Source organism: Symphodus melops (genome assembly GCF_947650265.1).
Source record: "Symphodus melops genome assembly, contig: scaffold_250, whole genome shotgun sequence".
NCBI classification, from domain to species: Eukaryota; Metazoa; Chordata; class Actinopteri; order Labriformes; family Labridae; genus Symphodus; species Symphodus melops.
The window spans coordinates 27,501-39,170 of record NW_027636754.1 but is presented as its reverse complement, the minus strand read 5'-3'; the positions used below and the strand labels follow the sequence as shown (position 1 = coordinate 39,170).

At 46.2% G+C, this 11,670-nt stretch overlaps 2 protein-coding genes across 2 annotated transcripts; one reads left to right on the top strand and one right to left on the bottom strand.

Annotated features, from left to right (window-relative positions):
• Positions 1–43: 43 nt before the first annotated feature.
• Positions 44–3,987, top strand: LOC306819097 (homeobox-containing protein 1-like). The gene is made up of 6 exons (XM_079372848.1): positions 44–193; positions 282–364; positions 1,828–1,923; positions 3,026–3,120; positions 3,228–3,311; positions 3,413–3,987. Exons 1-6 carry the CDS (start codon positions 51–53, stop codon positions 3,716–3,718), a joined length of 807 nt encoding a protein of 268 aa, XP_079228974.1. The 5' UTR covers positions 44–50; the 3' UTR covers positions 3,719–3,987.
• Positions 3,752–9,294, bottom strand: LOC306819095 (uncharacterized protein; the record flags this gene model as incomplete). The annotated part of the gene is made up of 5 exons (XM_079372846.1): positions 3,752–4,015; positions 4,051–4,477; positions 4,786–5,168; positions 8,934–8,988; positions 9,272–9,294. 5 exons carry the CDS (start codon positions 9,292–9,294, stop codon positions 3,752–3,754), a joined length of 1,152 nt encoding a protein of 383 aa, XP_079228972.1.
• Between the last annotated feature and the right edge of the window lie 2,376 nt (positions 9,295–11,670).

Below are 11,670 nucleotides of genomic sequence, written 5' to 3'. Positions count from 1 at the left end.
TACACTGCTAACATTTTGGGGTGAATGTGGTTTAAGGTGCCACTCTGGCCATGCGAGCCGCCCCGCTGGCTCTGGACGATATGTTGGACTGGCACCAAGCCCCGCCCACATTTGGCCCCGCCCCTGGGGGATTCCGTCTGCGCAGAGGGAGCCGATTCACCTGGAGGAAGGAGTGTCTGGCTGTGATGGAGAGGTGAGGAGGCTCCGCCCTCGTTGGGTAGCAGAGTTAGAAGGCGGGGGACTGAGTGAATGTTTGATCTCTGGTGTTTGTGTGTGTGCAGCTTCTTCAGCGATAACCAATACCCTGATGAAGCCAAACGAGAGGAGATAGCATCCGCCTGCAACGCCGTCATTCAGAAACCAGGTATGATCAGAGGCACACGTGCTGAGCACATCTGAAACGGTTGTAGAGCAGACCGTGCGGCTACGCCTTCCCCCGCTACGCACCTTCACAGACGACGCACAAACAAACTGTGATATTATAAAACAGGAAATCTGCTTGTCAGCTGATCTCCACCTGGTGGTGAGTTAGAGACACTGGCATGGAGTCCGAGTGGACCATGTCCTCCACCTCCACTGTCAGAGCAGCTGCTCTGAGCTGTGGTCGCAGGGTCTCTGGTGTCTGTCTTGGGGGCAACACCCGAACCGGTGGTGGACACCTGAAGTAAAGGAGGCCGTCAAGCTGAAGAAGGAGTCCTACCGGCCGTTGTTAGCTCATAGACTCCTGAGGCAGCTGACGGGTAACCGGCAGGCCTGGGAGGAGTTCGGGGAGGCCATGGAGGAGGACTTTTCGGTCGACCTCGAGAAATTCTGGCAAACCGTCCGTCTCCTCAGGAGGGGGAAGCAGTGCTTCACCAACACTGTTTACAGTGCAGGAGCTGCTGACCTCACCTGGGGGTGTAGTCGGACGGTGGAAGGAATACTTCGAGGATCTCCTCATCCCACCGTCACGTCTTCCACTGAGGAAGCAGAGGCTGAGTCCTCAGAGGTGGACTCGTCCATCACTATCGAGCAGGGCCCTCTGTGGACACCAGAGAGACGCCGTCCTCCATGTTGGAGGTTATTGTTCTAAATAGACTGAAGGGGGCGGAGCTACAGGCTGGTGCTTTAATTAAATAATTGTACTTCTGTTCTCCATGACAAAGACGTCTTTGTATCAGCAGCTTCACTGCTTGATAGATGCAGAGTTTACTGACTTGCTCAAGGGCACAACCAGCAGCTGTTCACTGGTGTCTTTGATCACATGTCATCACAGAGCAGCCACAGTTTGACTTTACATGTCACGGTTATGAATGACTCATGTCACCAAGAGGAAAGTCCTGCAGTGCATTTACCTGATGAAGAGTTGACACACTGTGTTTGAATAATCTCCACACATGATGTCAGAGCTGTACGACGTCCATGAATACAGTCAGTCATCAAGGAGAGAGAGAGAGAGAGAGAGAGAGAGGGGGAAGGACATGCAGCATAGGATCCACAGATTTGAACCCGGGTCGTCCGCTTGCAGGAGGGTATCCTCTGAATATGAGCCTCCTTTCACTACTTTTGTCTCGGCTGAAAGTTCAGAACTTTCTCTTTGGACACGGTCTCCAGAGTTCCTGAAGTCTCCACAGAATCAGAATGAAACCACCCTGAACTGGACTGGACTGGTTTCACAACAGCTAGATATCAACAGAGTTTATAGACGTGGCAGCTTTGCATCATATTATAAATTACGAGCAGTCTCCTGGTTTGGACTGGTCCAGCCTCAAAGGGGTCCTAAAGTCAAGAGTCCTGCAGGATGTGATGAATGTTCTTAAAGCCTGTTTCTGTCTCCGTGTGTTACAGGAAAGAAGCTGTCAGATCTGGAGAGGGTAACATCTCTGAAGGTCTACAACTGGTTCGCTAACCGCCGCAAAGACATTAAGAGGAGAGCTAATATTGGTAATGTCTGCCTCCTTCTGTGTGGGTGTGAGAGTAATTCCTGGGGGGGGGGGGGGGGGGTAACCAAGCTGCCATAAACGGTACTGTGTTATCAAGAGAGGACGAACACACTAGTATTAAATGTAGGCTGTAAGAGGACATGCTGGCTCATATTGAAACTATACAGAATAATGAACTGTCAGCTGCTCGTCTGTTTCATCAAACTTAGAGATGTGAAATATAAGAGACTAAAGGAATGACAGGGGGGGGGTCTGGGGGAAATAAATAACTGTTGTGACGTCTAAATGAGGCTTATTGGAGCATTTTGAGACTCATTTGTCCGACACTTTCTTCTATCTGAGAGTAAATATTACAATTCTGAAACTGACAGAAATCTGTCGTAGCGACGGAGAACTGTAATCTGCAGATAGGAGCGTTTTTATCTCCTTATTTCAACAGTATTTTGTGTGTTGTCATGAATCTGCAGAGCTTTCTAAACTTGTGGTCCAAAACAGTTCAACAACAGCGTTGACGCTTGAAAACATAAAAAACACAAAACATAAAAAACTAAATGTTTTGAGACTTCATATAGAAAGTGTTTTCAAAGCGTATTAATATATCACTTAGACTTGCATGTATATGTAAGTCTGAGTGACCCCCTGTGTGTTTTAAAAGGTGACATCACCCCTCTCTACATTGGCTGCTGCTAACTCTAAAGCTGTCCTCGGCACGTCGAGCCCATCTTAGTGAAAAGTCTGCAAGAAGGGGGGAGGAGCTAGCGTCTCACTATCTCTCTCCCGACTCTCTCGTCCTGTTGCTTCAGTATATTCATAACAAGCCCAAAAATAGATCTGAAGGTGACATCAGCCCAGTGTTGGAAAACAAAGTCAGCTCAATATCATAATATGATGTCAGCGGGAGGCCAGGGATTTACATCAGCCCAATGTCACAACATGAGCACAGCAGCTCTGTCATTGGCTGGAGGAAACACAACAGCTCGAGCCCAGAGGACAGTCTCTGCAGGATGCCACTCAGCTTCTTTATTCTCTCTTTGTCTCTGTCTGCTGCTCGTTGTCCGTTTGTTGTTGGGAGATATGCTATGATAAGGTTTGTGTTTTTGAAGAAGCATCCATCTTGGAGAGTCATGGCATTGAGGTTCAGAGTCCAGGAGGTCAGTCCAACAGTGATGAGGTGGATGGCAATGACTTCCCAGACCAGGTAACAAAAGGGTTAAATCAGTATTTGAGTCCTCATGGCAGTAATGGATGACTGTTCCCTGTAATGGTGTAACGTCCTGTGTAACCTACGTCCTCGCTTCTTCTCAGGGTTGCGAGGTGTCCTTATTTGAGAAAAGAGCATCATCCAGACATTTTTCTTTCAGTCGAGCCGACCTGTCCTCCCCAACTCAGGTACGACTACACATGTTTTATGATCTTAACGAGGGCATCGATCAAAAATATTTTCATACTTTCAAGAAAATTCTATCAACAATATTTTCTCTCTGGCTCAGGTTCCCACGCTGCTGCCCAGCTGGTTCTCCGCCCTGAGTAGAGGAGCTCTGTCTGGACAGAGAGGGGCCTCTCTGATTGGTCGCTCCCTTGTCTCAGGGGCGGGCTCCCAGGCAGAAGGTTCCAGATTGACTGGAGTGTCCTGGTCTCCCCCCTCCCCCTCCCTCCAGGAGGAACCCTCTATCCACGGTGCGCTGTCCGAGCCCCAGGACCCGATCAATTTGGAAAAGATTGCTACCAATCATGTGGAGGTGGCCAGGTGCAGTATGGGAAACGACATCAAGACGGAGACATTGGAGGACGACTGAAGGTGGCGGTTGATGAGTGGAACAGAGGCGTGTTTATATGCAAGCAGATTTTATAGGAATGTAATAAGTGTAGAAAAAAGACCAAAAGTCATGTAAACTCTGACCCTGAGATACTTCCGACCCGAGATGCTCCCGACCCGAGATACTCCAGACCCCAAGATACTCCCGACCCCGAGATACTCCAGACCCGAGATACTCCAGACCCCGAGATACTCCAGACCCCGAGATACTCCAGACCCCAAAATACTCCCGACCCCAAAATACTCCCAACCCGAGATACTCCCAACCCTGAGATACCTCCCGACCCCAAGATAACTCCTGACCCGAGATACTCCCGACCTTGAGATACTCCCGACCCCAAAATACTCTCGACCCCAAAATACTCCCGACCCCAAAATACTCCCAACCCGAGATACCTCCCGACCCGAGATAACTCCCGACCCCAAAATACTCTCAACCCCAAAATACTCCCGACCCCAAAATACTCCCAACCCGAGATACCTCCCGACCCCAAAATACTCCCAACCCGAGATAACTCCCGACCCCAAAATACTCCCGACCCCAAAATACTCCCGACCCAAGATACCTCCCAACCCCAAAATACTCCCAACCCCAAGATACTCCCAACCCTGAGATACCTCTCGACCCTGAGATACTCCCGACCCTGAGATACCTCTCGACCCTGAGATACTCCCGACCCCGAGATACCTCCCGATCCCGAGATACTCTCGATCATGGGATATTCCTGACCCTGAGATACTCCCGACCCCGAGATACTCCCGACCCCGAGATACTCCTGACCCCGAGATACTCTTGATCATAGGATATTCCTGACCCTGAGATACTCCCGACCCTGAGATACTCCCGACCCCGAGATACTCCCGACCCCGAGATACTCCTGACCCCGAGATACTCTCGATCATAGGATATTCCTGACCCTGAGATACTCCCGACCCTGAGATACTCCCGACCCTGAGATACTCCCGACCCCGAGATACTCTCAACCATGGGATATTCCAGACCCTGACATACTCCCAACCCTGAGATACCTCCCGACCCTGAGATACCTCCCGACCCCGAGATACCTCCCGACCCCGAGATACCTCCCGACCCCGAGATACCTCCCGACCCTACCTCTGACCTGCTCTGCTACACTCTTAGAGGCATTACTCGTGTAGAATAAGAACGCTTTGAGGGCGACGCCTGTGGGAGATTTAAATTGCTCAAAGATCCTTAGATCCCACACAGAATAAGAATCAAAGATCTCATCAGGACAGGGATGTCTTTGTGGATTCTTTTGGATGCTTATAAATCTTCCTGCCGGACGGTTTCTTTGAACACCTTGTTTTTCACAGCAGGACGTCACAGTTTTAGAAACGTGCTTCAGATAGTTGCAGGGTCTCGCACTGTGATCACAACACAACAACAGCCTCAACAGAGAATTTAATGACTTTCAGAGTTGATTTAACGGATTGTTTTTAAACTGTATGTAGCGCATATCACCACACATGATTTCTATTTTAAATGTTTTCACTGGTTAATCCTTCCACTGAGAAGAACAGCAGGTTAAGCTTGTCGTTGTCATGGTTACTGGGAATATTTCTTTGAGTCTTAGGTCCTTTTCAGACCGTCATCCTAAGCTCTGCCGTCATCACGTGTTTGACCATTCTCTTCTGTAACGCCTCTGTTGCTACCTCTGATTACGGCTCGGTCTGAACAGGGCTTAAGAAGAATTTAAAAAATGTATAAATATGGAAGAGGACTTCTCCGTAATGTTTGAAAAAAGCTTGTGGTACGAAAGCAAAGGAAGGCCATAAATGTGTTTTAACTTTCAAACAACTGAATGACTAGTTTTTAAATTTAACATCTAAATGAAGAAACACTGCTGAATGGATAGCTTTGAAGTGTTTTTGATTTCATATATTTGAAGGTCAGTCCTTCATCTGAACATCTTTCTTGATCACGTTGTAGTGACTTGATTTTGCCACTAGTACTAGTTTGGTGACAGGAGAGGGCATGGACTTGCTCGTCCTCACCTACCTGTTGAAGGAAGGAGTGGTGTTAGACGGAAAGTACTGGAAAGAAATGGTTGGGTTTAAATCTACACCCAGCAGCTGTGTCGTCTTTTGCGGAGTGTCCCTGGTTGAAGAAGGATGGGGAGGACACTGCGACCCCCAGCGCAGGTCTGAGATGGATACCTCGACACATGTGCAAGTCTTTGGCAGAACAGCTCCAGCTATTGTATAAACACTGAACAGTATATCAGTGTATTTGGCTCTCATGCAGTCTGCTAAAGGTGCTGAACCCCTGGGGGGTCAGAGGGTATCAGGCCTGTTGTGAACCCTAAATAGTTTTTTGTCTTTGGAACTGTATCTCAGTCGTGGGTCATTTTCAAAGCCTAAATTGTTGAACTGGTGGTTCAGAGTGGGAGACTAGTGGATACTGGTTATGAAGACAGTCTCTCAGTAGGTCTTGGGGTCTCCTGAACAAACAGGGGAGGTGGGGCTGGGGATCATGCTGTTATTTGGTTGTGAACTACAACCTCAGACCTGGACTCAAGATTTATCAAGAGGTGGAAGAACACTTTGAGGAACTCCTGAACCCAACCAAAACATCGTTGGATGATGACAGTTCATCCATCCAGGGCCTTAGGCCTCGTTTCCACACAGCGGTCCAGTAAAGATCAGTACCGTTTGGTTCAGTAAAGCCTGATCCTGTTTGCGTTTCCACAGCCAACCGTGCCATATTTGATGGGCGGTGTGTAAGTCGGATGTCGGCTCCGTAATAGCGTCACATGATAGCAGCTAATTGCTAACAGCTAACCTGCTAATAAATTCAACAAAGGAGAAGAACGTGACGCAAACGAAACCAAACAACGCAAACAAGAAAGCTCTGAGCTTTCTTCTGCTGAAGAGGATATGAGCAGCGAAGAAGAAGAAGGCGTGGCTTCATGAGACTCTCAGGACACGACAGGAGAGTTTTGGCTCGTCCTTTACCTTCGCTTCACAAACACGCTGCACGCTGCTCTTTGAAACACAGCTGGTACACCCAAACTGTCGGACTTGTTAAGATATACTTTATTGATCCCTCAAGGGGAAATTCATGCAACACGCATCGGCTGAAATATACACAAGCAGGATCCTACATGCACTGACAGAGAGAAGTCAGAGTGTCGGAGCTGGTGGGGGATTCGGTGCCTTGTTCAAGGGAAGGAAGTGGTCTGGCACATCTCCAGCTCCCAGATCAGTCTGTATATTTGGTTCGCACAGGGACTTGAACCAGCCACCCTACGGTTGCCTAACCAAGTCCCTACGGACTGAGCTACTGCCGCCCATGTCTTTACAAACGTATTTGTAATTCATAAATGTTATCTGGAGACACTTTCCAGAGGAGCAGATGTGATGATATGCAGGAAGGAGTTTGTATTCCTCAGTTTCCTCACCGCTGAGGTGGAGGTCGTTTATGGTTGAGGATGGCAGTGGTCGTGGGGACGACACAGTCTGCTACGCTATATTGCCAAAAGTATTGGCCCACCTGCCTTGTCTCACGTATAAATTTAAGTGACGTCCCATGCTTAATCCAAAGGGTTCAGTATCCTCTGCAGTTATAACAACTTCAACTCTTCTGGTCCACAAGGTCTTTATAGGAATTTTTGACCACTCTTCAGAAGAACACTTGTGAGGTCAAACACTGATGTCAAACAGTCTCCGCACTCATTCATCCCAAAGATGTTCTACTGGGTAGAGGTCAGGACTCTGTGCAGGCTAGTGAAGTTTATCCTTGTCTTTATGGACCATGCTTTGTGCACTGGTGCACAGTCATATTGGAACAGGAAGGTGCCATCCCCAAACTGTTTCCATAAAATTGTCCAAGATCTCTTGGTATCCTGAAGCATTCAATTCAATTAAATTCAAAAAACTTTATTTGTCCACCGGGGGGCAATTCAGAGCACACAGAGCAGCAAATAACGACAACTATACAAAAACATTTAACCTATCAACAAGAATAAAGTGTAAAAGAAGAATAAGTGTCAGGATGTCAGTGTGTTAGTACAGGTTAGAATAAGTGTCAGGATGTCAGTGTGTTAGTACAGGTTAGAATAAGTGTCAGGATGTCAGTGTGTTAGTACAGGTTAGAATAAGTGTCAGGATGTCAGTGTGTTAGTACAGGTTAGAATAAGTGTCAGGATGTCAGTGTGTTAGTACAGGTTAGAATAAGTGTCAGGATGTCAGTGTGTTAGTACAGGTTAGAATAAGTGTCAGGATGTCAGTGTGTTAGTACAGGTTAGAATAAGTGTCAGGATGTCAGTGTGTTAGTACAGGTTAGAATAAGTGTCAGGATGTCAGTGTGTTAGTACAGGTTAGAATAAGTGTCAGGATGTCAGTGTGTTAGTACAGGTTAGAATAAGTGTCAGGATGTCAGTGTGTTAGTACAGGTTAGAATAAGTGTCAGGATGTCAGTGTGTTAGTACAGGTTAGAATAAGTGTCAGGATGTCAGTGTGTTAGTACAGGTTAGAATAAGTGTCAGGATGTCAGTGTGTTAGTACAGGTTAGAATAAGTGTCAGGATGTCAGTGTGTTAGTACAGGTTAGAATAAGTGTCAGGAGGTCAGTGTGTTAGTACAGGTTAGAGTCCAGTCACAGAGTTAGATACGAAGAACAGCAGAGAGGAAAGTGTCTAGATGTTAGTACAGTTAAAAACACAAGTCACAGTTAGACAGAGAACAGCGTCGACGTGAGATGTAAAAGACATGACATGTGAACAGGTGTATATGATGTAAACATGCAGTAGACTGATGAAACAGGTATAAACAGAACTGTAGTGCAGTAATAGAGTATAAATATATAACTATATGCAGCTAGTGAATAATAAAGTGATAGTGGTGCATGGCAGTCTGAATACATATACTAGCTCTATGTAAACAAGAAGAATACTGAAGAATAAAGTGACCATAGTGCTGTGATGGATATAAGAGCTGATATATCAGACAGAATAAAGTGGAGTAGTGTAATTAAGACCATAAATGAACATAACTAGAGACAGAATAAGTCCGGTTCCTTAAGCTCCTGAGAGCGACCCATTCATTCACAAATGTTTGTAGAAACTGTCTGCCTGCCTTTATACACCTGTGGCCATGGAAGTGATTAGAACACCTGATTTCAATCATTTGGATGGGGGACCCAATACTTTTGGCAATATAGTGTTTAGTGTTTACCTCCTGGTTGTCCCTCTTTGTAGGTGCTCCGAGCACTTGGACTGGAAATCGAGATCTGGTTGAAATAATTCAGACGTGGAAACACTCACATATTTCCCCCACTGCGACCTGCCACCGATGTCCAGGTGAAATCACTCAGCAGAATCCTGGCTCGCCTCTTGTGGCCTGACTTGATATGGATTTTAAATCATCTTTATGAAATACTTCAAAGCTATCGTTAAAAGGTTTTTAATTACATGGTGATAAAAGAACAAAATCAGACATTCAGTTGTGTGTGAGTCATCAAAGTGCTGCTTTGCTTTTGTTAAAACATGGGAATCAACAGATTTTAAACTCACCTGTCCAGGTGAGTGTTCGCCATCGTGCCGACTCGCCCACCGGGTGACCCGTGTTACAAAGATCACTGTGAGCAGTGAGTCGGAGGATTGAACTGTTAGAGTATCGTGAACCACACCAACATATAAACAGTGTATCATAGTGTGTGGGTATCTATCTGATTCATTTATATCTACCGTATATAGACATGTTAGCGTGGAGCGAGTGTTTCGCTGAAAGGTGAGTGACACATCAGCCAAAGCATTACCTTTTCAGTTTTTTTTTTATTAGAGTGAATGATGGAAGTGGGAGGAGTCACGTTGAAATCAGATGTGTCGCAGCATTTCTTTGCGTGTTCTGAACACCCTCCATGTTAGAATGACATGTCGGCGGGTCGATGTTCTGGTGCTTTTAGTCCAAACTGTTGGAACATTTCATGAAACAGACCAGAACGGCCGAGTGAAGAGTAGTCCAATCAGAAATCAAGGATTCTAGTGTCGCCCTCGTAGAAGTCCTTCTGCGTTTAGATGATCATCTTAAAGTTCTGACACTCTCACGTATAGTCAAGACCACACTAACCAAGACCAGGACTTACCCGAGACCAGAGTGATCTGAGACCGAGACAAAACCAAAACATTTAGAGATTCAAGACCAAGACAGGACAGGACTGGACCCGACCAAGACATTTTAGGAATTGTGACCAAGGCAGAGCAAGCCCAAGACCAAGGTGATAAATATCAAAGTAAAATGGGGCGTGTCCCTCACTTAGACTGAAACAACAGGACGGTTGCGGCAGTAACCTTAGAAAAAAATCAAACTCCAAATTAAGTGAAGTGATTCGTTCTTTTGCTTCTAATGTCAGAAATGGAAAAATTGACTGGTCTTGATTTAGAATCTGAAGTCTCCCCAGCCTAAGATTGAGACTGATTTCTAGCACGAGACTCGCAGACCCCTAAATCGTCCGTCTTTGATGTTTTGGCGTCACAACCACAGACATGACCATGAAGGAGCATCTTTCGTCTTAGTCTCTACCCGGCACCAGGGACAAATCCTGAACCCTGACTGAACACTTTAGAAAATCCTGAACCGTTTGTTCCTTCGCCAGGGCGTCCAAGACTGAAGGGGACTCGAGGACTTCTACGTGGTCTTTTCACACATCACTGTATAAATCAATAAGCTAACGACTGTAACTTCATGGATCTTCACCAGGTGCTTTAAGCTAGTTCAGAGTTCAAACTCAACACAGATACCTCACTCTCCCTCCGCAGGTATAAGCTCCCCCCCCCCCCCCCCTTCAGCTTTTTCAATGTGAATCAAAATTTAGACGCTCAGTCAAACTGAGAGTGGAGATGGGTGCACGCTGCGATGACGCATCACTGGCTCGCCATCGGTAACGTTGGCGTGGTTTCTTAAAGGGAAAAGCCTTCTCAGAGTCGAGCCAATAAACAGAAGTAAAGGGAACTTCCACTCAAACAACAAAGAGTTAATTCATGCTCCCGCCTCCACCAGATTAATAACTAGTTTTCATTCTGCGCCTCCTGGTGGTACACTATGGTAACTGCGCCGTGTGAATGTGAGGATTTTAAATTGAATGTCTTTGATTTTACGGCAGCAGAGCTGTCTGTGTGTTTGCTTCAAGCGTTTATAAAACTTTGAGGCATCGTTAGTCCCATGTAGCGTTCTCTCATTGTTTTTTAATTATTTACACCAAAACATTAAAGTGTTCTTTTTTTTATTTTGAAAATCTGCCAAGCAGAAGCCTTTCTGAAGTGAGCCTCCGGGTTCATTAAAGACCTCGTGCTGTTCTGAGATTATTTAGAGGTTTAAATTGTTTCAGCTGCTGCCTTCAGGGTCTCCTGATAAAGCTGTTCATTAGAGAACTGAAGCAGCAAAGTGTTTTTTATTTTAGAGTCGGAACACTTGACGAAGAGACGAGAAGAATTCAAACCATCGCAGAGAAACTCAAACGTTCTTGTGCAACGTTTGGAGAGGAAAGGTTATTCACAAGTCGACCACGCCAGCCGGTTCTCTTCAGGATGGTTGATTTGAATTTCTTGGAGCTCTTGATTAAAGATAAACTCTTCAGGCTTTGGTAAAGAACTCAGTACGGTACGAACAAGTGGCCACTTCCTGTCATGTGACGAGTCAATAGCAACATGAGGACTCCAGAATAAAAACAATATCCCATAATAATAAAACCAGAAGCCTGTTTCTCATGTAAATAATCATTGCTGTTGACTTGGTCGGCCACAGTTTCTGACCCTCATGTGACTCCATACTTCCTCATGGTTTGTGGTCATTTGATGCTGACGATCTTCTCGTCTCTTTGAGTCGTGTTCGGGCTCCTCGTGGTCACTGTGTTTCTGGCAGCCTGTGGAAAATGCAGATCTGCCGTCTGCCTTCATTCCTCTGTTGCCTTGCT

Coding starts and splice junctions, on each gene's coding strand:
- LOC306819097 (XM_079372848.1), top strand. CDS start 51: ATGCGAGCCGCCCCGCTGGCTCTGGACGATATGTTGGACTGGCACCAA. Junction 365..1,827: donor CGCCGTCATTCAGAAACCAG/GTATGATCAGAG, acceptor CGTGTGTTACAG/GAAAGAAGCTGTCAGATCTG. Junction 3,121..3,227: donor GCAATGACTTCCCAGACCAG/GTAACAAAAGGG, acceptor GCTTCTTCTCAG/GGTTGCGAGGTGTCCTTATT.